Source organism: Pseudopipra pipra, chromosome 3 (assembly GCF_036250125.1).
Source record: "Pseudopipra pipra isolate bDixPip1 chromosome 3, bDixPip1.hap1, whole genome shotgun sequence".
Taxonomy (NCBI): Eukaryota; Metazoa; Chordata; class Aves; order Passeriformes; family Pipridae; genus Pseudopipra; species Pseudopipra pipra.
The window spans coordinates 61,791,935-61,818,253 of NC_087551.1; the positions used below are offsets into that span (position 1 = coordinate 61,791,935).

The 26,319-nt window shown below is 36.6% G+C and overlaps 1 protein-coding gene across 21 annotated transcripts in view; it reads left to right on the top strand.

Annotated features, from left to right (window-relative positions):
• Positions 1-26,319, top strand: part of PTPRK (protein tyrosine phosphatase receptor type K) — a 397,365-nt gene that overhangs the window by 115,003 nt on the left and 256,043 nt on the right. For all 21 annotated transcript variants that reach the window (XM_064649552.1, XM_064649534.1, XM_064649536.1 and 18 more), the window contains one exon: positions 16,337-16,608. In XM_064649552.1, coding sequence (XP_064505622.1) covers positions 16,337-16,608 — 272 coding nt within the window. The remainder of the gene's footprint in view (positions 1-16,336; positions 16,609-26,319) is intronic.

Below are 26,319 nucleotides of genomic sequence, written 5' to 3' on the forward strand. Positions count from 1 at the left end.
TATAAAGCCTATTTTGTTTGAAAAAGTTGGAACAAACAACCCCTATCATTCCTCATACCCTTGCCCCACCCACCCCTGGAAACAAAGGCAATTCCTCAAAATCTGATTTATTATGGTGTCATAAATCAAGAATTTAAAATTGCACTTTTTAAAGGAAAATAGTCATCATACAGAAGCATGCCGTTTGCTTTATACCATTCACTTAATATTGCACATTACTACTGCATCAAATATGTGAGAAAAGGGTAATTTTGGTGGTGTTATTTTCCCTTGGCACTTACAGTCTTTCTAAAACCTCAGAATTATTATTAATCCCCCTCATATTCAAAATTATTTTTGAATGATGTGACAGTTTCTCTTTGACCATCCAGTTAAGTCTTATTCTCTGCCCTCTGTTCTAGCCTTTTCTACTTGCTAGACCTCTTTTTCTTTTCTCTGCCTCTCTACATTTTGGATTTACAGTTCTATTTTGTATGATTATCATATATTAATAAGAGATGTAAGACACTTGAGAGGTAAACTGGGAATTCCCGTGATTTTATTTCAACAATTTTAAACCCTTTATACCTCCCCTAGTCCTTTAAAAAATATCTATACTATCATTCATTTTTATGTTCTCTAAAGAATAATAGAATGATAGAATGGTTTGGGTTGAAAGGGATCTTAAAGATCATCTAGTTCCAACCCCTTGCCATGGGCAAGGACACCTTCTACTAAACCAGGTTGCCCAAAGCCCCATCCAAACTGGCCTTGAACACTTCCAAGGGTGGGGCATCCTCAGCTTCTCTGGGCAGTCTGTTCCAGTGCCTCACCATAGCCAAACCCTTTTAAGAAATATGTTATAACATCAATTAATATGAAAGACAGAAGAATATATGGGTTTTTTTCTTCATAATATGGAGCTAGAAGTGGAATAAGTAATACAATTTTTCAGTTGCACATTAGCCTCTCAAATAAATTTACAGGAATATTACAGACTTTGCTTGTTTGTACCTGAGCAAGCACATCAGAAAAAAGATAATAAAGAAGAAAATCTCCAAATGAGATATTTGAAAGCAGGCTTGGCAGCCCTCTAGTAGTTACTTCCACAGCTTTTCTGCAAAGACTCGGAGAGGGACAGAGCTTCAAAAAAGCCCGCATGCATCTCAATGTGTGCATTCTCCTCCATTCAGTCCTTTCTTGGGGAAGATCGAGGAGAGCCCTGAGTGCAGGATTTGTTTGGGTTTTTTAAGGCTATTTTCATTGCTCACAAAATATTTGAAGTTTTTTGTAGTTTGGAGGCCTAACTATCTAGCTATCCACAGACAAGGACTGGAAGAGTTGTTCCCAGTTTAGTCTTCTCTGTTGCTTGTGTACCTACTTATGTGGAACAAAACCCTAAAGTACTTTGTTCTTATTGCTTATTCACTTAATAGAGATAGATTTGTGTGAGGCACATACTGGCCTTAGATGTATTGAAATCACTAAATTGATGCTATCTACTGAAAGATTATATTGCCAGATATTTGCTAACAGCAATCTTGTTCTTCAGCTGATAGCCTAAAAGTGTAAGATTTTTGCTTTCTAAATGTGGGCAAGATCTGTATATAAGAAAAGTATATCCTGGAACTCTCGAAATAATATTCCAAGGGTGTGTTACTTTGGGAAAAAATCCTCCCCAGGTTTAATGTACAAAATCATTTAGTTATTAAGAGGACTTCAGGATCATGTAGCATCATCTTTCAACCAGCCATACTGTGTAGCTGGACTTGGTCATGTTGTACACTGCTTAGCACTATTTGACCTATACCTATTTGTCTCTTGAACCACTCTCCTCCTGCTTCTTTGTCTTTTCAGCTATCAGAGTCTTACATCTAAAGTCTTTAATTTCTGTCATTTCATGTTTTACAACTGTATTTTACCCCTTACTCTCCTTGCATTTGATACCCCTTCTTTGTTTGTAATGCTCTTGGTCTCCAATACTTTGAGATGTCTCCCAGCCTTGTATTACAAGCAGTCTTGCAGGATATTACTGCTCTTTTGTACTGTGATATATTCTAGAGCTGATCCTTTAGAACTCAGTTGTTAACCTTTTTACAGCCCCATGGTTGTCTTTTAACAAGTATGTGTGTGGTGGTTTTGTTGTTGTTGCTGGGGTTTTTTTTAAGTTGTTTTGGTGTTTTTTTCTTTTCTAGCTATGCTTTCCTTTCACTTATTTATGTTAATTTTTGTTTCTGCTGTTCCATCTGGTTTTGTGATACTTTTCACCAGCATCTTTGATGTGATTTTTTTTTTTTAGGAGGACTTTCAGGGTGATGAAATCCATATTTATATGTTAGCTTCTACTAAGTTTGCTCTTTGTTGAGTTTTAAAAATTTCCTCCCACCCTTTTATTTGTTTTTTTCCTGGGCAATAAGGTTCTTGCCATAGGATTGTGAACTAGCTAGAGTTTAAATTTGAAGAAGAATGTTTTTACCTACATATCTCTTAGTGATGGGTAGTCCCAAGTAGAAATTAATAAACCTAGCAGAGAACTGTGTAGTATTTAATTTGTCTTTTGGCTAACTCAGAAATAATTCAGAGCAATGTTGAAGAGTCTGATGATTTAATTGTGTCTAGGTGTGTATGTTATTGTCTTGTTCCTTCTCCAGCTTAATTATACAGCACCCAAAATGATTCATGAAAGGTGAAGGTGGCTTCTGTTGAATCCAATGGGACAACTACGTTTGGAGGTGATGCAGGATTACTCCAGTGCTTTTCATTACTTTGTGTACCACAGGTTTGTGTGTGTTCAGTTTAAAATTAAGAGCATTGTTATATATCTCACTGTTATATATCGAGTGGAAATTTTCCAGTATGTTGCTTAAAGTGAGTCTGTATGGCAGCATGACACTTTCAAATAGTGTTATGATTTATCAGTATAGAATCCTCTTTTCATACCAGTGTGATGCCCCTATCAGTTTGGAGTAAGTAATCGAATTTTTAAGGCTTTGACTGGCAGTGAAACTTTATAACCTTTGCTTCTTTGAAGACAAGAGCAATGTTTTTAATTGTTAGAAATGATAAATAGCTGTCCAAGTAATTGTGCCTTATAAAGACAGTAAGGCACTGATCACTCAGAGTAGTAAATGTGCTTGCTGACCTTTGAATTAAAGGAGAAGTTGTGGCAGATATTAAAAATTATGGTCTGTTGGTAGCTTTACTTCCCAAAAGTTATACCTATCTGTGATTTTGAACTTCAGTAGCATGGTTTAGATAACATTATTATCCCCTTTTCATGGAAACTATTGATTCATCCATGTACTATGGAAGTGTTAGCATTCTCAAGCAAATGCTAATTTGCAAAAATTAATTTGTTCTGAGAACATAAATTACAAAAATAAACTGTGACAATTCGTTGCTATGAGACGCACAGAACTGACTAAGTTCTGGCAAAAGAGAAACGTAAAATTAAGGACAAAGTTTGGAGTAATTGTTTTAGATAGGCTACAGGTGTCTGGCATTACATAGGTGTAAATATTACGTGTATTTGATGTATGCTTTCATTTGCTTCTCTTGGCTTTGTCTTACCGTATCCCTGTACACTCACAACCTCTGAAGGTGCCTTTTGTGCAGAACGATTGAGCCTTGCAGGAGGAAGGCATTTCTCTTGATAGTTCTAGCAATATGCATCATTTTGTATGCTGATTTTATCACACATTGTTCAAATTAGTTCATTAAAATTAAACATCACTGAATGCTTCCATAGCCACCTGCACTGCCTTGTTTCCTGTTTTGCTAAATGACTGAGCCGTATGGTTGCTTCAAGCCTTGCCTCACCCTTGGTGTGTTGCATATTACAAAAATACTTGATTATATTAAAGGAAAAAAAGTGCTTATTTCAAAATATATCTTGCATCTCTCAATGTATTATTTTTATTCTGATAAGTTTCTTAGTAAATTTACAACTGAAATGGTAATTAGTACCTGGTATTAAAAGAAATGAATGTATTTTATTGGTTGTATAGATAGACTTTAAAAATTATTTTCAGCTTTTGAAAGTATTTAATTTTTTTGTTGTTTTGCTTTTATTCAGATGAAGCAGCCTGCTTCCTGTGGGTCCATGAATCTATTTAATCTATTTATTTATGTGTTTATGTGTCTCTTATGTAATAATGAGAACACTGGATAAGGGAATGTGAGACTGCAGTTGTATAGAGTTAGAACACCTTGCATTGATAGTTAATGGAATTCTTTTCCACCTTGCCTCTGTCTGCTGTCATGCACTCGGTTACTAGCAGCTTTCCCAAAACCAGGAAACCAAACAAACCCCCTAACCCAAACAGTTGATTCCTCTCTAACTATAAGAATACACGTAACTAATTTATGTTGTTAGTCTCTAATTTTTTCTTGATGAATTAACACTCAACATGGAAGTAGCTGTGTCACAGGTAACTTTACTTTAACAGGGGTAAACATATCCCAGAGCTGTGGATTTCTTCACTTGCACACCACCATCTGTAGACGAGAAGATGCACCTAAAGAAAGCCTCATATGTTTACTGACTGATCTTGTCATTCATTCCCTCATGTTGCAGCAGGGATTGTGCAGCCTCTCAGTGCTGGCCTGTGTTATACCCAAGACCTTGGGGTGCAGTTCTGGGCACTGCTTGGCTGGCAGCATGGGGGCTGTGCTGTCTTCCAGTTCCTGCCTTATGTTGTCCACCAATGTTTCAGCATGTCTTCTCCTTCCAAAAGTCTAGCCTGAGGTAGGCATTAATAGCCTTGACATTGTATGGCAGAAGCTGCTGGACTGTGGTCCCCTCCATGCCCTTTCCCACTCCCAACATCTTAAACTGAAAAAAAATCAAGGTGCATGGGAAAGGGCTATGTCTTGGAGCTGTGGAGGTGACACACAGGGCTCGAGGATGCCAAGAGGCTGGATGGCCCTGGATGGAGTTACCCCTGAGTGCCCTGGGGGCAGGTGTCCCCACAGGCCAGGGAATAGCTGCTCTTGCTGCTGACCTGGGCATCTTATGGGTAGATGTCGAAATGAAGTGTCTTCTGTCCACCAGAACTGATGATCTTCAGCTTCTTAACCACCTCTTGACAGTATATTTAATATGGCAGTGAGCTAAGGTGTAGCTACTGAATAGTAACAAGAAGTAAGTTTTATATTATTTAATGAAGTGTAAATGTATTTCTCTAAATATATAAGGAGAAGATAGTGAAGCAGTAGATACCACGTGTTCTTAACCTGTGATGCTTGGTTCATTAAGCTTAGGGAAGAAACATATTGATGAAACTGAAACAGCTTCCCAGTAGGTGAAAAGCTACTTGGAAAGCACTCGTAGTGTCCAGTCATTCTTAGTTTTCATTAGTGCTGTGGATTGTGGAATAACAAATGTTCTTTGGCTGGCTGAGGTTATCCAGGTTACTAAGCCTCTGAGCCTATTTCAGGGTAATCTGGGGTTCCAAAATTATTATGATGCATTGGAGTAATCAAGAGGAATTGAAAAACAATGAAGAAGAAATGATTTGGTGAAACTGTGCAGGCCTTTTATGCTGTTACAGAAAAGGCAGATGTTGTAATTGCTTTGTATAGGATGTTCTATATAAATACACATTAAATTATATTTTTGTTTTTTCTTAGTGCAGTTAGAAGAATAGGCACTTCAGTTTGGAGTGTGGAAGGAGAATGTCTGTTCTTGGAAAGCTCAGAAGAAAGCGACAGAAATGACAGAGGGCTAGATAGCAGCGTTTTCTCTGTGCAAAAACTGAAGAATATTAGGACTGTCTTTTCTACAAGAGAGAAAAAGGAAAGGGAAATTTTCAGAAAGTTAAAGACTGGTGCAAAAAAGGTGGTAACCTAGACTTCATGTTGGCTGGTGATAGGTTAAGCAGTAATAATCTTAAATTACTGTGAGATTTCAGGTTGACGATTAGATAAAATGTTAATTGAATTCTGGAATTGAGTGCTTAATAACTGCCTCTTAACAGAGTTGTAAGTGTTCTGCTATCTACTGTCACAGTCTTTCCTCCTGAAGTGTTTCTATGTGCATAAATGCCAGGAACAGTTCTGTCTTCTGTATGTGAGAAAGGAACACGTCGGCTGACAATACACAGACTCCATTGCCTATTTTTATCTATTTCTGTTGGAAAGAGTCTAAATTCTTTTTCTTTCCCTATCTGTTGTGCATTTCCATTGTGTGTAGGGAAGATTCTGCTTAGCCCTTAGTCAGTCTCAGGAGGGTTGCTGGTAAAACATTGAAGGAAATAAATATTTGAATTTTTTAAAAAAACCTTTTTTTAGTAACTATGTCATGATTAACAGCTGTGCTTGTTTTCTCAATTTGTTTGATATTCCCTTCACAGAGATTTTTATTAGAAAATTTTAGTGTTAGAAGACAATACTGTAAGATTAATCTCTCTTCATTTTCTGAGATGCCACTTGATTCTTGAGTATCTTATATGAACATTTGGATTATTTGAAGGCAGTATTATGATTTATAGTTGTTAATGACTTCAGTTTTCTTTTCTGGTTTTGGTAAATTCTAATTTTGAAAGAAAAGTTTGAGACTGAAATTATACTCTTAGTTCAGGATAAATTATACATTCCCTTCGGAAGAAAAAAAAGCCCCAAAATTTTATTTAAAAGCTTACGTGCAGTTTAAAAAAGAAAATAAAATAGCTTCTTGGATGACTTGGTACTCTGATATCTATACTGTGTCATTAAAGAGAACAGAAGTGTGAAATAAATCACAGAAGAAAATTGCAAAGAAATTATCTTTGGAACGTGAGTTCAATTCCCAGTTCTAATAATTAAGTGCATTGTTAGACTAATGAATATTAGTGTTAAAAGTTCACAAATTGTCTGAAATGGAGACTAGGTTCTCATCCTTCATATAATACATATTTTAGTACATTTATCAGTTTTGTATTTTTCAGAAGTTTAGGTGAATCGCATTAGTTGGTGCCAAGAATTAGCTGGTAATCTCATGCAGGTGGGGGAATGTTTTACAGACTTGGATAAGTATTCTTAGTGTTTTGTTGACATTATGAACTTCAGTAGTCAAAATAAAGAAGGATTTAAATAGCATTAGCATATATGAACTAGCTATTTGGAAGCAAAAAGCTGTTTCAAATTTTTATTAATTGGAAAGCGTGGTGTCAAGAGGAAAGATGCGAATCTTCATAAACTGAGATGCTTTCTGAGATGAAAACAAAAATCCCCAAAACAACAAGAAAAATTACTAAAACTCCATTAATAACTGGTGAACTTCAAGTTTTGTCTGAAACAGCAGTCCTAGTTTCTATGATGCAGTCTTTTTCCTTGCTGTTCCTCCACTTGCTGGACACTGAGCCCAATTATTTCTTTGAAAACACTATAAAAAATGCTAGTATGCTAGCATGAGTGGTTTTTATAATAGATAGGGTTGTTTCCATCCATCTCAAAAGTATTTCCCTGTAGAAGAAAGATGGTGTGTACTAGAGTGCAAAACCAGTTGAGCTGCTAATACAATTTGAGAGGCAAGGGTTTTTAAGGAGAGCTTATTTATTTATTTATCAATTTATTTTCAAACGACTAATTTGGATGGAAAATATGATGACCTCTCAGGCATTCTAATTTCCATCATGCCTGATGGAGATGTAGCAGACATCAAACTACGTATAGGTTGTAACCATTACTCTGGATGTAATGTATTAATGCTAATCGGTTTAAGTATTTGGGAGAGAAGAGTAGTTGATGTCTGGGGAAGGGAGGACTGTTAGCAAGAGGTGAAGCGTGACGAGAGTTGTCACACACCATAAAACCCATGTGTCTGTTTTAACTGTGAGCTCCAGCGTCTAGAAGAGCAAGGTTTTAATGTATTTTGTAAGCCTTCCTACGGTATCAAACAAATGTTTCAACTGTTTTTTGGCCGGCTTTTTGTCTATCTTTGTTATTTTTATTGTCCGTATGAATTTTTTCTGGTGTGCAACATGTATTTAGGGTTTTTAATTTTGTTTCTGTGGTATTTAATATGGTGGATTATGAATCCCCATATTCTTGCATAGGATTCCTCAATTTTTTGGATATGTACAATTCGTGGATTTTGACTGTTCTCTGTAGGTGTTGTTGAATTATTTATTATAGTAATCATAGCAATATGCATTATAGGACTGTTTACGCTTGCGAGATCAACATCACCATCGGAACTGGAAAATCAAAATAAATTCTAGAAGTAGCTGTTTGTAGATGTCCCTTTTTTTAGCCTCTTCCTTTCTATCTATGTAAAATTCCTCACTTTACGTGTTAATGTAACATGCTTGAAAAATTGCCTAAGATTTTATTTTGCAAATACTCATAACCATATGTATTTGATGGTGTGAAGACAGATGGAAGACTTCCTTGGAACTTAATAAGGTTTTCAGCTTTTTTCCCTTAAGTACTTAAGCAAGTACTTGAGTTTACTAAAGAGTACTACAGTTGTATTGGTAAAGGCCTGACTTCTGGTTATTCTCAACTGGAGTGCGAATGCCTACAAAGTAAGATATGTACTTCAGAGTGATATTATGAAGAACAGCAAACAATTTGCTACTAAATCTATCTTGTGAATGCATAGAGTGAGGATTTTTTCCATTATTTAACTATTGTTCTATATCGTTTTTCAAAATTCTTATCAATGGCAACTCTTACCAGCAGTTGGTTCTTAATTCTTGTTGTGCATTTAATCAAGGGTTATACAGCATCTTAAGTGTAGGTCCTATCCTACACCTGTAAAAGCAATAAAACTTGAAAATAAAACATGATTCTTCAGTTTTCTGTTGCATAAAGCAGTGTTCTAGGAAAAAAATGATTTCATAACAGGAAAAATTGTTATTTGGTGCTAAGGAAAAGTGATCAAAAATAAATAAATGAATATTCTTCCTGTTACCAAAAAAACCCAACACCCTGAAAAAAAAACTAGCAAAAATATTTTATGAGCCTCCCATGCTTTAAATAAATTCTAAGACTACTTTCCAGAAATATAGGATATTTAATTTTCTCTTTAGAAAGATCTGTAATAGCAGTTGTAATCTGCTGTCACATATGGTAATGAGCTTTTATTTAACTGTTGGGGATCCCTGTGAGCAGTATTCTCAGAAGATTGTTCTGCTGTCAGATGCTTATCCAGGGAATGACCAGTTCCATTTTTGTTTTCAGTTTCAGTGTCGTAAGCTGATAGGAGTAAGTATCCTCTCAGCGCACATTTAATATTGTTCCTTTTAGAAGAATGATTAGTGTGTTAAAAACACTGAGTATGAATGCAGCTTCAAAAATAATATTTTCCCATTCATTTAAAATCTAAATACTGTTTAGTACTTAGGAAGGGAAAAAACCCTAGAAAACTTGCAGTGTATTTTTTAGTTGACAATGAAGAAAAAAATAATCCTAAAGATATTTTTTGAGCTGCCTTTCTCTAAATACTTTCAAGCTACTTGAGAGAAGTTACTTTTATTTTTTTTTTTTTAATGCAGAAAAATACCCCTTGTCTATCTATGTACTGTGGCTTCGGTTTCCTCTCTTACCTTGACATGGCTCTGGTTCTTGTTTGGCTTCTCCAGGAGTCAGTTCATTTCCCTCACCTGGGAAGAAATTGAACTTTTCTGTCCCCTTGCCTCTCTCAAGAGGAGAGTAAAGGAGATTTAGGTCATTTATTACTGGATTTGTGTGTTGCTTTGCAAGGATCTGATGAGCACAGATGGAGGAGGACGCAGCAGGAGCAAAAGTCCTATGAATTCTAGTGGCAATAAGCTTTCACCTTGGCTGAAATTTGTGAATTCTCTGTGGACTTGTTTTTGTGCACCACAGCAAACGCACGACACACCAAAGACTTAAGCTAGTACTCAGCACTGACATTTTCTGTAAGGTATCTGCCTTCAGATACTTTTAATATTTTCATATTTCACTTTAATTTCATTCCAAATAAATAATACTCCACAGAAATAGATAATTTGATTTCCATTTGATTTCTCGTAACCCTCTTAGTAAAGTGTCTCTTTTATCAGCATTTGAAAAATCTAAATGCTGAATATTCAGTAGTATGGTGATATGGTGGCACTGTAGACCTGTGTCCACTTATAAGTGGGCACAGAATGGCCAACATTGGTCTTCCATCCTGGAGGGTCTGCACAAAAATGAATAGAACACAACTAACACACAGGGAAACTTCTGTGCATTACTACTCATCTTATCCAGCCAAGTAATATCAGTTTACAGGAATGGTGAAACAAAATGGATTTAAACTCTTTTCTTTTTCATACAGTGAAGTTACTGCAAGTGCTTGTAGGTGTCAATATGTTCATGGGACTGAATTTTTCCCAGGAGGTGCAGTAGTGCCTTGAGGTTTGGTAGCGTTAGCTGCTACTCTGGGAGCAGCTGCTCACTGGGACATCTGACAGGCTTTAGGCTGTGCAAGTGTAAATGGTATCCCAATTGGATAGCTTCATACTGACTTTTTATTAATCTAGAGTTGGAAGTTTCTTGGAAATTTTGCCCCTGGGTGACTGAGAAGCATCCTGCAGTCACCAGGCCACCATCCATGGGATATTTATGGGTTTACAGCAGAAATTCAGACAATTCAGAGCTGTTGTTACTTTCATCTTAGCCATCCATTCATGGAGGATGATGTTAAAAATTCACGACAGAGTACCTCGTTTAATTCCTAAAAAAATATGAAACTATTCCATGTGCCTTTTGGTTACTTAAATGCAGCTTTCTGTTCAGTAACACTGTCCTTTCATAAGCTTGCCTGATGCACCGTATCAAATGTCATTTTCTGTATACTTTGGTGGAAGAGATCGTTCAAAGGAGCACATCACAAGATGAATGCTCTTTTGTACAGACGCTACAAGCTTGCATTGTAAATTTCAGTTGCTGACATTTTTCTGTCTCAGATTTTGAAGTGCTTATAGTCTGTGTATTAGCTAAAGGTCCATCACAAGAAAAAACAGGGTGAAAAGACTTAAATTATCATACCTCAGAAACTGGTATGTCATCATGATCTATTTTCTCTGCATCAGTACAAACAAATCCACAGGATGCTGGTATTATGTATGAGAAAACTATCAATTCAAACACTTCCAAAGAGTATATATTTCAGATTTATTCATATGTAAAATGTTGATAAGGAGAATAAAACTTTTGTAACTGCTTCTAGCCCAAGGAACAATTTTTAGACAAAACTTCATCATAAACTGTGTTCCAAATGCTTCATACCTTGGAAACGTTTTTTTTTTTTCCTTTCTCTTTTTTCCCCCTTTTAATTGGCAAACATTTTTTGTTCTTATGGAATTGTACGAGTCATGAGTGATATTAGTATTGTGCCAGTAGTATCATAGATGTAAATACTGGTAAAGTGTTGTAGTAGCTCATGATATTAATTCTATGGCTGAGTTGATGCTGCTTTTATTTGCCTTGCCCAGATCAGTCTTAGGTTGTGCTGTCTTGTCAAGTTGTCTTCCTGTTGCTTGACCTCTGTGGGTGTGGTTAATGGGGGAGTCCCAGTTACATGACCTTACTGTAGGGCAGGACTTTTGGCATCAACAAGTATAGTCTGGAGGGCAGGACACTTATTCTTGTGTGCGTTGTTGGTGTGAAATTGATGACTTGATGAGCTGTTGCAGTCCATGACACTGAGTTTCTGTTTGAATGAGTACTCTGCTGTTATTTATATGATGTAGCTTAATAACCTGTTTTGGGTTGGTTCATTTAATAATTTACATTCTCTGTTGGAAGTAGAAAAAAACCAAAAAGATTTGCGTTCTCCAGAAAAATTTCCTCTGTCTGTATTGTGTGGTTTTTTGTTATTTTTAATCTTTGTAGTAAATTCAGAGTCTTATCTTGACTTTTACATTTGTGTTGTGGTGCTGTGGCAGAGAGCTAGTCAGTGAAGCTGAAATTGCTGATCCTGATATTCCCAACCCCGACCCTTACATTTTAGCAGTCTGTAAAGAAATAGAAACAAGCCTTCAACAATTAGAGCCTTGTGTAGGGAATGATACTGTTAGCAAGTGAAATAAGTGGAAAGGTGACTCTGAGTTGTAGCCATCTAAAAAAAATTAGTTGTTACACTAATAATATTATTGTTGAATTTTTTAAAATGAAAACAGGCAAAATCAGGGTATAACATTGAATATTTTGCATGTGTATCAAGTAATGTATCTTAAGTGGGATTATAAAAAACTAACATATAGTTCTAGATACGCTCCTTAACTGATGGTGAGGGGCATTAAAATTATAAATTCTTTATTTTTTTTTCTGTTTTTTGTCCTAAGGTGGCAGTCATTTGCTGTGTGTTGGGTAATGGAAGGAGAAGGAGGAAGAGAAGGTTATAATGGTTTGAGGTTTTATTAAACCCAAGCAGATGAAAGTTTACCTGGAGCATATTTAATTTATTCATTGATTTTTTTTTTTTTTAAATAGTATCCTTCCTGCAAGAACAAAAAATGAATAGCTTTTGACTTTTTATCGTTAGCCTTTACTTCTTCCCTTCTTGCAAATTACAGAAATATATATAAAAGACCCCCTCAAATTGTTACAGGGAAGGCAATCTTTGAAGACCAAAATAGGCATAAATATTATTGTGTCTGAAATATAAGTTTTCTGTGAATTAATAGAGATGTTTCTAAATTTCTTCTCAACTGATTTTTAGTCTACTTCATGTTACAAGCCTTTTTCTGCATTTTAGTGTCTGTTCATTGCCTGTAGTCTCTCATAAAGGTTGCCTGAAACATAATCGGGGACTATAATGTTACTCACTCATTATTAAAAAAAAAAAAGGTCACATAGTCCTGAGCATTAGGATAATGCATGTAAGTGCCTTGACTCTCCATCTCATGTCATTGACATTGCCATGAAGTAAAGACAACCCCTTCTTTTAACTTTATGGTAAAGGCTTCTTTTTACCTGATCTTTCTCTGTGAATCTATTTTAGCATCTTCACATTACTCTCTATTACAGTGGGTGTATATTAGTTGGGTCTTTTCTCCCCCATCAGAGAACCACAATTGAAAATTGACTCCATTTTTGTACCCATAAATCTAGTTGCATATAAAATTTATAACATTCTGAACTTTTTTTTCCCCAACAGAAAGTGAAAGTCCTAGTAATTAAAGGATCACATTTGTAGACAGAGAAGTTACCACAGTGTTCCATCAAAATGGAGATGGTTTGATGGTTAGTACTTGTTTGGAGTTAAGAAGATTTGCAGGATTTGGCCGAAGACCAGCCTGCTGAAAATTAAAAGTTTCACACCTCAAACAGAAGCCCATTTTTCAGGAATCAAGGAAGTGAGAGAAAATAATTTGATCGGGAAACTGATCTGTCACATCGGTACCTTACAGTAGGCATGTTTTATTTTATTTAAGGAATTTATTTTTTTAATCTTAACATGATTTCTTACCTGCAATTAAATGCTAGATGATAAGAGAGCTTGGTTTTCAATAGCGAATAAAAACTAAGACTTTTCACAATTTATTAGTTAAGGAATTAATTTATTCTGAAATAATCTGTCCTTGCCACTGAGGTAGGACCTCAAATGCAATGCATATCAAAATAAATAAAAGACAGTAGGAGCTGTGAGGTATATAGAGGTATGTTTAATAATGTGGCTAAGGAAAAGTCTGGTGTCTCTTATTCCATATCTGTGTAGATGCCTTTTAGCGAGTTCATTTATTAAGTGGTATATAGGCATAAAAATCTTCCTGAAAGTCAGATACTAAAGCTGAATTCTTTGCATTAACTTGGTAAATACTTAGGAGGCAGTGCCATTTATCTGTTTCTTGCTGTGTTTCCCTTCTGTGCAGGAGAGAGTTGGATTGACCTTTTACATCAGGAATAAGATTAGGAGCTATTAACTAGCAAATGAATAGAAGACACTTAGAAGCTAAAATGAAAGTATGGAGTTTGATTTGGAGAAATTTAAACTATATTTAAGTAGGAAAAATTAACGCAAGTTTCTTGGGGGAAGGGAGCATATTTTATGAATTTTAAAGACTGCAAACTCGCAAGGATGGAGAAGACTTTTATCTGATAATTACTGAAAAAAGGGTGAAGCAACATCGCTGTCAAACACTTTCAAGAAAAATGTTACTGATGCGCTGTGATGCATTTCGTAACTGCACTGCTGCCAGAGTAACTAAAGGCATCATGCTTAAGCATGTTGAAAAATAGACAGTGAAAGGAATATCTAACAGCAGTGGTTCTTTGTCCAGGCATAAATTATGACTTTGAATACTTTTCATCTTAACATCAAAGAAGTTCATTTTTTTCTTCTTACAAGACAGAAAGGATGAATTCCATCTTTGGATGGTGCTGTAAAGAAATTTAAGTTTTTCTTTCTTCATTGCCCCAAATATATTTTTTTGTTGTTTTTGTTTTTGTTTTTGTTTTTTTTTTTTTATTTAATTTAATTTTTTATTTTTTACTATTTTTGGATTTAATTAAGCATCTCACTTGCATTGACTTTTTCCTTGTAAAATCTTGGTGGCAACAGAATACAGGTTAGTTGGCTTTTTTTCTTTCTTGTTTGCAAGGGAAGTAGGTGTATATAGTGTTTTACATCTGCTTGTGCTTGATCTATTAGGCCAGTAACAATGGAAAAAAAAATCACAGACCCTGTCTCTACTGGGGTGTAATGAAACACCTAGTATTAGTGTTAGCTAACACTGTCTAACTGCTGCTCTTTACCTTTATGGCAACTGTGGTGTGTTGACCTTGGCCAGATCCCCATCCTACCTGTTTTGCTCAGTTCCTCAACAGCACGAGGAGGGTAAATGAGGTTGACAAGCTCGTGGGTTGAGACAAAGACATGGAGATCACTTCTTTTCTAAATCATTTGCTGTCACAGGCAAAACAGACTCATTTTAGGGAAAATTTAGCCAAATTTACACCACAAGGGGATGGGGACTGGGAGCTGCAGTCAGTCCATCACACTTGGTCTCTGCTGCTCCTCACCCTGTTCCCCTGCTCCAGCCTGAAGCACCACTGTGAATAGTTAGCTGTAAGATTTGCCCAAAACTCTCATTGCAAATCTCAGAGTTACCTTATCTTGGGAATTAATGAGATTATGAGCATTTCCCTTGTTTATACTTCATGTTTCTGCCAAGTCCAATAATATCTTAAGATATTATGAAGATTTTACACTAAAATAATTATTAATTAATATTAAGATATTACAATTGTACATAAATAGGAAAAAACCCCTAACTCTTTCAATCCTATAGTACTTCTTTACAAGTAAAGAATGACTTTCCTATAAAAGGTGTAAGAACATATTTTGTATGTTTTTCAAAGGTATAATTTTTCTGTATAGTTTACTTTGGCATAGGCTTCTAATTTTCTTGGAGTAGGTAGATGACTGAGGAGGGAGCAAGGTTGTGTATATACATAGTTCCAAGACTTCTGTGAGGCTACTCATTTGGGCAAATGTTCACAAATCTATTACTTTTTTAAATTTAGGTTAATTTTTGACTGTATTTTTGATGAGTTTAATCTGAACCTTCTTCAGGAGGAAAGGCTCTTTATTGTGATGCCCTTCAGGACTGAAAGTATAAGGAAAATCTGTCAACATGAAGGTTCTGAAATCATTAAGCAGATGGGTAGGTAAATTTAGGTTAGGAAGCTTTCCTGTAGCGATGATTCAGATTGTATGCTGAGTTGGGTTCTCTCACTTGGTTGCAAAGGTTTTCCTGGCATGCTCCATCTATCAGCCTTTTTTCTGTGGGGTTCATTCACTAAATAGTACCTGATATGGAGTTGTCACTCTTGAAGAAATGAAGCAGCTCTGGACTAGGTTAGATGGGAGCCTGTCTTTATCATCCATTCTGCAGAACAGCAGGACAGACTGTTTCATCAGTATAGCCTGTATAATCTGTTAAAACATATGATTTCCACTTCCTGCCTTTACAGCTAGGCAGGCACAGCTTGTTTTGTCTTATGTATACTTGTAATACACATTTACAAGATGGACTCTCTTCCAGCTGTAGAAACTTCTGTTATCCCCTCAAATCCATTGGCAAATGGAGCAGTAAACCAAAGTTTTCAAAACAGATTTGACTTGTTGTCCTAAGTCAGCTATTTCCATTGCTAATGTATTTAAAATTCAAGTCTGCCCTTTTTTTGGGGTAGGTCCTCAGAGATATGGGATGTCTTCTCTAGTTACTGCTTCAATGATGTTTCTAGCCATTTTATAGCTTGCTGAATTTCATGCTACTTACATTTTGAGATTTCTGAGATATGAAAACCTATGCATTTTTTCCTTTTTCACTGTGAAGAATCAGTTTCTTAGCATTTATCTTTACTTTTTTTTGTGTTTTGTTTTTTTTTCCCCCTTTCCCACTCCCCCCTTTCCTAGGATCGTATATGATAGTGATTTCCTCAGATCATGACCCTGGAGAAAAGACTAGACTTCAGCTTCCAACAATGAAGGAAAATGATACTCACTGCATCGATTTCAGCTACCTTCTGTACAGCAAGAATGGAGCAAACCCAGGCACTCTGAACATCCTGGTTAGGGTGAACAAAGGGCCACTGGCTAATCCCATCTGGAACGTCACAGGCTCCACTGGCAAAGACTGGCTTCGAGCGGAGTTGGCTGTCAGCACTTTCTGGCCCAACGAGTATCAGGTAAACTTGCAATAAATTCACGCTGCTTCATAATATTTACTGCAAGGTCCTATTCAGTTTATGTTTGCTTTGGTCTGTTCTGATAGAGTATTCTCCCAGTGTCCTTAAGTAAAGTGTTCCATTCAGAATAAATAATTACTTGAGGGTGGATGTTTTTATAGCAGGTGATTGTTTAAAGTTATCAGTTATTGTATAATATGAAAAAAATAATCTGGAAACAAGCCTTTTTAAAAGAAATGATAAGGTTAAAGTCCAGGAACATCAGAAATTATAAACTCTCAGAAATAAATTGCCTGTGCAAGTGTAATTTGTACTTGTCTTCCCTCCTTTTTTGTGTATGCCTGTGTTACCATGTCTAATTACATGACTGTAAACTGTTTTTTTCCACATGACATTTGTTTCATTTGCAGTGCAGGCAGAATGGTGCTCACCTAATGAGCAGCTGTTCAGGACACGTTTTTTCTCCTGTTTGCTTGCTATGGGACAAAACCACCTGCAGTGTAGGCCTGTTGTTTGGAGGGAAAAATAGTCTTGATGTTACTAGATGCTGTTATTTGATTTGTTTGATTAACCTGAGGAAGTACCTGCAGCTGTTTTTCTTAGTGCGTATTTGACGTGAAGGATGAATCTCATACATGGGCATTTTTGTCCTGGTCTCTAGGAGTGGATTAGATGCTCTTAGATGAGTTGTTACACCATGAGGTGTTATGTGCTTACAGACCCCTATCTAAAGATGCTTCACGTCATTAGTGCTCTTGCAAACAGTTTGGATGTCCAGATAGTTATCAAATAAAGGAGAGTGGCTGCTTTATTTATGGTTTTGTTGAATAGTGGTATTGTAGGAGTGTTTCTTAAAAGTGCCTTTTCTAAAGTCTGTTGCAATTGTCCACCACCAAAATGAGGGGGCGTGTGGAGAGAGCAAAATTGAGTGAACGATTTCTCCTGCATTTTGAGGGCCTTGCCTTGGCATAGCTGAGCACAAACAGTAAAAAATGCTGCGCAATTAACATGGCTTCAGGCTCTGAAAGCTAAGACAAAGGAGGATCTGTGCCAAGGTTAAGGTGGAGTCTCAAGTGGTAAACATGTGTCCTCAGCTCATCTGGACACCTGTATTAATTCAATTAGAACTGGACAACAGGGTATGTTTCTTTCATGTAGCCAATACTGCAGGAGAAAGATCATGCCTTGCGGTGTAGTAACAGTATATAACGGGTATCCTTTTTGTAATAAACAGACATTTTGCTGATCACATTGGTCGGCACAGTTTGTCTCGAGCCTCTCTGCCGTCAGGGAAGCCGTATGAGGAGCAGCTGAGGTCACTTGGTCTGTTCGGCCTGGAGAAGAGGAGACTGAAGGAAGACCTCATTGCAGTCTACAACTTAGTCATGAGGGGAAGAGAAGGGGCAGGCACTGATCTCTTTTCTGTGGTGACCAGAGGGAATGGCCTGAAGTTGTGTCAGGGGAGGTTTAGGTTGTATATTAGAAAAGGGTTCTTCAGTCACAGGGTTGTTGGGTACTGAAACAGGCTCTCCAGGGAAGTGGTCACAGCACCAAGCCTGACAGAGTTCAAGAAGCGTTTGGATGATATTCTCAAGTACATGGTGTGCCTCTTGGGGATGGTCCTGTGCAGGGGTAAGGGCTGGACTCAGTGATCCTTGTGGTTCCCTTCCAACTCAGCATATTCTGTGATTTGGTGCAAGCAGCCTTACTTATATGGTGAAAACTATCATTTTATGTTCTTTGGTTTTTGTTTCTCTGTTTTTAATGTTTTTATTTATAAAGAAATTTAATCTATCAGTGGCATTGAAACTGGGTAAAATTTAACATTCTGAAGCCTGGTTCCTGAAAATGTGGCTTCTGAGGAAGTGTTTTATTAACCCTTTTATGTTGCTGGAAAGTAGCTTTTGATGTGCTTAAAAAAAAAAAAAAACAAAACAGGAACCTTTTATAGCAGTATAGTAGTGATCAACTATAGCAGCATTATATGCAGTAAATCAGGTTTCTGCTGACAGATGGCCAGGCTTGACAATGAAATTGGTGGCTGGGACCTTATCTTAGCAACATGGCCATTTTTCACTTATGTTATAGCCTTCACATTATCTCTCTATAGACAGAGCTTAAATTCACTCTCTCTCTTGCTTGGTCATCCAGCAGAATATTGAAATCCTGTGTAACCCAGTTTATTTTTGCTGTTAATGCAACCTACCGTGATTTGGGTCCAACTTGAACAATTGCTTTTATGAAGAGGAGGGGAAATCTGCATGCTGTCCATGCACAACTTCTTGTTTACACAGAGTTGGTATTCTTGTGGGTTTGGTTTTGGTCCTTTGAGGTCTCAAGGTCAACATTGCTCTTGGTAGATTCCCCCCCTTAGTTTTCAGTTGTTATTCTTTGGTGTGGAAATATTTTTTCATTTTTCTCATAGGAGTTCTATGCTGTACAGTTCTAGCTCCTGATTTTTGCACTTTGATCTACCGTTGGTCAATGAGTTTAGCTAGCAGCGAGGGAAATAAACGCTGGTTTCTATAACAAGGTGGAAGTGGTTCTTTACTAACCTGGGAATTGGATCCCTGCCTGCACTAGCAAGGTCAGTGCTAAAGATCACTGCTGAGCACAACTGTTTGCATATACTTTGTTACAATCAGGTCAAGTTCATTGCCATTTCCTTCACTTTTAAGTAGGGAAGAGAGTAGAGATTACCTGGGGGTGAATAGCACGGGTTGCACTGCAAGGAAGTCTTGTGTGGTGACTTCAAAGTTAGCATGATGGCCGTGTTAGTTTTAATAACAGAGTGCTGCACCTAGTACTAATTAGCTCCAAAACAGTATTTCTGTGCTCTGCTGTGCCGTGTTGAAGCTTTATTGCTTCCTGTTCGAAACGAGCAGTGTTTTTGCATACCACTCTAGTATACAGTATAAATTCAGCTTGTGCGTTTTTGGATAGATTTAACACTTTCTTTTACTTTGTTGTTCTTTGCTTTTTTTTAATAATCGATTTACTTAATTTTCTTGAACTGTACTCTGCTGGACAATTATTTATACATATTTATTTTCTAACAAAACATAGTACAGTTTATTACAATAGTTTTACTGGATCAAACTGAATTTTTATCTAATTTCATACCTCATCTCCTTGTCTCTGATGCAGATAACAGTGGAAGCTTGTAGAGAAGTTCAGGAACAGGACAAACTCATGATCATACCTCCCCCAGAATAACTTCCAGCCTTGAGCCTATTATGTTGTTCAAGAACTTTGAGCTCAAGAACCTAAGTAGTGCCTTTCTGTATTCCTGTTAGTCCATGGTGGGGTTTTTTGCTATGATTTAAGCTTCTAGTGTCTACAGTATATATGATAAGAAATTTTAATGTTAATTCCATGTTAGGACTATTCCTGTGGGTTTCTTAAGCATGGGGCCTGTAATTCTTCAATTGTCATATTTTGCACTTGGGGAGTTTCAGCAGTCCTGTAATGATACCATCTGTCTTCTCTCTTCTGTTAGCAAGGCATCTGCATTTTTTTCTATTCTGCTTGTTTAACATGTGGATGAACTCTCGAAGAAAAGGGTTTGATTAGAGAATCCCTTAGGATCGAGGTTATGATTTGATTTTGATCCTTGTTAGTTCTAGAATCTTTTTTTATCACTCTGTTGGAAATATGCTACATTTGACCTGCCTCAAGTTTGCTTCAAAGGAAAAATATTTTGTGATTTTTGTTGTTTAAACTTTGTAACTGATTAGGAATTTTGTCTCTCTGTTTTCTTTGTTGGTTATTATTGTAATTAATTTATTTTAGTTGAGAGATTTGTTCCTGTCTGGATGAGTTGTTTTGTCTAATGCTTCTGTTCATTTCCTCAAGTTCTCTCCTGCTTTACACAGTAGGTGTTATTCAGCTGCTGGGGGTTGTCTCTTCCTCTCTGGTTCTGTCACAGTCATTTTCCACTTTCCTTGTCATCGTCATCCTTTTTAAGTTTGATTTTGTTTGTTTGGGGTTTGTTATTTGGTTGGTTTTTGAACACTGTCTCCCTAAGGTCCCTTTTTCCTATTTTTTGTGTGTCCTCCCCCAGCAAATTTGTTTTGCTTCCACAGGATCATATCTGTTTTTGCTCACCTGTGAGATCCACTTTGTGATGTGAACCATGGGATTTCCAGTTTTGGTTTTATATTACATATATCTGGTGTTTAGATCAGAAAAAGTTAAATAAACTCTTGATTTGGAACCATCAAATTCAAACTTGTAAAAAATGAATTATTTGGTTTCTTTTGGTTCTTTAAAAATTCGCTATACAGTAATGTTGCTCTGTAGTTTAACAAATGGGCTGGCTAGGATACTGGCTTCATAGGAATGATCTTGCATCTAGAAGTATAGCTAGCAAAGTGAAAATACTGAACTACACCAAGCAGAAGATATTTTATCCATTCAGAAAGACTAATGATATGCAGGAAAACTCTAGAAAGCCAAATTATTTTCTTGCCTAATTGTGAATCCTGATTCGGATAATGAATTTGTTCTTTAATACTGATGATTTATAGCATTTGTGAAAGTTTAAATTGCTCCAAGATCTTGGAAAGTGATTTTCCTTTATCATCTTGAAAGGTCTCAAAACTGTAATAGAAGTATCACAGGAAGATGGTAGACTGAAGATTCACTAATGGTGTGTACAATTGGGCCATATGCCACATAAGGTACGAGACAGATTTCTTGTGAAATATGAGAATTTGTTGGCTTTTTGGATGTCAGATCACTCTTCTGAACTTGCAGAGGTGATACTAAAAACAAGCTGCATGGAGAAAAGTTTTGGAAAACAGGGAATTAGATTTGATTTAGTCATTTGATATAGCTAAGAAAGGAAAGCAACAAGTGAAATGGAAAGTACATATAGCCTGTGTGAACTATGTGGAACTGAGTTATAAGCCAACTTAAGAAAAAACTCACCCTGCCAAACTCCAGCTTCCTATTTATATGACAAATGGCCTTTAACCTTTAAATACTATGTAACATCAATAAAATACAAAGAAAATATTTAAAAAATAATAACCAAAAACATTCCAAAGGACTGATATTTTCAAAATATTTTATTTAAAATATATTGGAATAGAGAAAATTTCTTAAAATAATATCAAAGACGCACTGGATAAATGAAACTTGGAACTAGTGTAAGATTGTTGACTACCTAGGTAAGAATGCAATGTATAAAGTGCTATATTTGAAAATTTTGAGCAACACTATTAAACAGCCAACCAGTTAACGTTACAACTTGCTGTGTAAGCCTTGGATGTTGAGTTGCAAGCCAGTGAAAATCACCTGGTGAAAATCAGCATGAGAGGGAGTTTGGGGACAGAGGAGAGCAGTCTGTAGTCATCTGTGAGGGGCAATGCTGAAATAGGCTGTTATCTGGCCTGGAAAAAGACACAATTTAAGAGAATGCAATAGAGTTCAGCAAAGCTGTCAGTTATATGAAGGGGAATCCTCTTCTGCTTGAAGAATTAGGGGTCTTTTTGGTCTGGTGGGGAAACTAGGCTGAAAAGAAGTGAATGGAGGTGGGTCACACAAGCAGGCTTTAGACCCATGAAAGGTAACTGGCAGAAGTAGCTGTTGTGGATGCCAGAGGATGCTGTTGTGGATGTTCAGTGCCTCCCACTCCCCAAGGTGATGTGTACTTAATTTGGTTTTGGATTCCTAGGCAGACTAAATGTAATTTTTTTTTTTATTCTGTGCTTATCTAAACCAGCCTGGTCATATTTTGGGTAGAAATGTCTGGCTGTAGATATGAAGACTGACTTTGTCTGCCACTACCAGCTCTACACCTATTTCTTTTTTTTTTTTTTTTTTTTTTCCTTATCATTTCCTTTTAATCTCACTTGGAGTAACAAAATATTTTAGATGTCTTAAAATTGAAATTTACAAATTAAGCCTTTTAATTTCTTTTTAAAGTTTCTCAGGATTTTCCAAAATAAAGTATGAATTAGAACTTTTATGTTGAATGATTGCAATTTCATTCTAGAAGAGATATAAAAATTGTTTAATGAAATGTGTTAGTAAAAGATGAGCTAACTGAATAATTAAAAAAATTTAGGCTAATAGTTATTAAACTGAGAGAGTGCTTTTTTTTCATTAAGCTTGGAACAGCTTGTGTTTGGTAGGTAGTATAGGTCACTGAAATGTTCCTTGTATAGATACATCATTCTTTAGCTTTCCTTTTGTGGAATAACTCCTTTGAGAATACTTTATACCTTTAAAGGAATTTAAGGTGACTGTCCATAAACTATTTTGTTTCCAGTTCATTAATACACAATGAAATGGCTTATACATTTGTTTATTTTCTTTGTCTTCCTTCTTTCCTCCATAGTTTTTACCAGTTAAGGGTGCTTTCAACTGTCTCACTGCTTACCATTATCTGTAATAGCTGAAAATATCTACAAAGAGCAATGATGTTGCTTTCTCATCAGAAACACTTTTTAAACCCCTAAGTGTTCTCCTGACTGTTACTTGCTAGGCAGCACGTAATCAGAAAAATTTTCTTTATACTGTTTATCAAAGAATTACTCAGAGAAATGCCTTTTTTATAATTAATTTTCTTATTGCTTCTCCAAGACTTGCTAGTACAAGCAAAACACCATCTTTTTTAACTGCTAGGATAAACATGAACATGTGCAAGCATATCTATCACATTTCTGTCTCATTTCTTCCAAGATATTTGTCTTTTGTGAGGACAAAGAAAGCATAAGTTTCAATAGAGTGATTACCAGCACCATTTTAATAATTTAGTTCTCTAGATCACAAAGCACTCACAGCTCTCAAAGGACCTGTACAAATACTCTCTCATTCCAGTATTCAAACTGGAAAATCATAGTGCAGGCAGTGAAAGTGAGTGTTGCCTGGACAAGCCCAGTCACGGCTGAGGTGCCAGCCTCCAGGTTTTCAGTAACACTGTAAGTATTGTAGACTTCCTGGAAGCTCTTGATTTTTTCTTAGAAATGACGATGCGGGTTTTGACTGTTAGTTCTGATCTGTGGCATTGTTTCAGTAGGGTTTCATTGCTTCAGTATTGTTCTGCAGGCAAGCCACAATATGCTTCTTTCCATCCAGAGTTAGTTCATTAATGAGCACAGGGATAAGGGAATGATGGTGGTGGGAAAGCAAGTATATATTGGTGATATATCTTGTTGGCCTTTTTCTTAAGAACTTTCAAATTGTCTTATGGAGATGCATATAATAGCTTTCCTAGCTTGGTAGATTTTTGTTAGCCTGTTTTGATGAAACCTAGTTTGTTTTGGGACATGCTACATTAAAACAGGACCAATATGATAAATTAGTATCAAAGATTTTTTACAGTTAAAAATAGCATAAATTATTGTTAATCAGGTAAAATCTGTCAGCTTTATCTCAATCAGTGACCCAAACTGTACTTCACAAAACACCAAGAACTCGATTCCATCAGGGATGTAAATGAAATTACTTTGGATGCCTTAGCTTTTACAGGCTAAGGACCTGTGGGGTCCAAGCAATCACCTCTCTTACTCTATTCTTAGTCCTGTACTGAAGAAAAACTCAAGTGTTTGTGTGGTGAAAAAGGAAATGTTAGCAGTTTACTCCTTCCCTTTTCATTTGTAGAAAATTTTCAACACTGTCTTTTCCACTGCTTTGATTTCTGTTATATTACATTTTGTGAGTAGCTTATTTTTGTTTTACTGTGTTCTGTGTTTCATGTCTTATGTGAATGATCTAACCTTAAAAGGACGGTAGAAATATTATACTTGAAGTACTGAAGTATTGTAAGGAATTGTATGGCTATACATACAAGGTGTTCAATTCTCTTTCCATCAAATAATGTAGTACCAATGAGGCTGATGAAGATTTTGACTTTTTTTCACTATTCCCTGTAAAATGGTGGTTGTCATCAGGGCAAAGTGATGAAAATTTAGTAGATGCTTTGCATTTCCAAAGGCAGTGAAGGATTTGGAGGTTAATATGCCATATGAGTCCCTTTTATGAATTACCTTTAATTATCTAAAAGTGTTGAGTGGAACACAGACTGGCTGTAAACTCGTGAAGACTTACTTTGAGATAAATATGTAATATTTTTAGCCAGTGCTTAATTCCTGATGAAATATATGTGACTTTAACCTCAGCACTCTTCCAGGAAACATTCCACACGTCTACAAGGTGGTATGCAAATTTTGTATTAACCTTGATTACCAACATTATGAAAAGCCTGTAGCACTCTCCTCCTCATCATGCAGCAGGCACTGTCAGGCAGTGAAATGGAAAACACACTATTGCTAATCAGCCATCTCAGACTGCCTGATTCAATTTTTTCAGAAATATAAGATTGATTTAAATGATGGTGTGTAAATAAAGAAATTCTGGATATGGTTCCTTTTGTCAAGATTTTTCTCTTTTTAGGGTTTAGTCTGTCATTGGAAAGCGTAATTAGTTGCTACATAAGAAGCTCAGATTTTGTCATATTTTTGTCAGCTTCTGCAGGATCCTATAGCTTTCTAAGAAAAATTGTGAATATCACACTATCAGGGACCTGGCAATGATGTACTCTTCCACTCGACTCTTTTGTTCACGTGAAAAATGAAATGAATGAAAGAGGATTATGGCAGAAATCAGTGATACATTCTTGAAGTTGATGGTTAAAGAAAAGCAGAAATTGGTAGTACTTTCATTTCATTATACAGGTTCTGAAAAGATGTGCTCTGCTAGAGGTTTCCAGATTACCCCTAAGTGAAGGTAAATAAAAATATAATATTACAGTATTGAATCATTATGAAAAGTTCACTAAAATGTCTGCACTTCAAAAATTGGAAGCTAATCAGTCTCCAAATTCATGGACCTTGAAGAGTCAGGGTTTTCAGTTTCAAAGTCTGAACTCATCAATTCATCACTCATAAGATGTATTGTTAAGTAATTTTTGCTGTGAAGCGCTGTATGCTGCTAGATGTCTGGATTTTCCCTGACTCCCCCCCAGTCCCCCACCAGTGCCTTTGTTGGTGTCATGGTTTAACCAGAGCCTGTGGCAAAGCCCCACACAGTCCATCTCTCACTCCCCTCCACCTCCCCCATGGGGTGGGGAGAGAACTGCAAGGGTAAAAGTGAGAAAACTCATGCCTTGTGATAACATTTTAAGGTAGGGATCAAGAAAAAGCTGTAAGTGTAAGCAAAGCAAAACAAGGAATGAATCCACCACTTCCCATGGGCAGGCAGGTGTTCAGCCATCTCCAGGAAAGCAGGGCCCCATGATGTGTAGCAGTGACTTGGGAAGACAAATGCCATCATTCATAATGTCCCCCTTTCCTTCTCCTTCCCACTTTATATGTTGGGTACGATGCCATATGGTAAGGGATATCCCTCTGGTCAATTGGAGGAGCAGGGACGCAAGGGTTAGATGGCTTGGCTGTGTTCCCTCCCAGTTTGTGCACCCCCAGCCTACTCACTGGAGGGATGGGGTAAGAAGCAGAAAAGGCCTTGGCTGTGAAAGCACTGCTCAGCTCGATCCCCGTGTTATCAACACTGTTTTGAGCACAAATCCAAAACATAGCCACATGCCAGCTACTGTGAAGAAAATGAACTCTACCCCAGCCAAAACCAGCACAGCTGGAAAACAAAATAATACTGAGAACTATGCAGCCACTTAACTTTCTTTTTGTCCTTTTCTGACTTTTATTATTTAGGGCAAGATGAAATACTCTAGAAGAATTTTTTGAG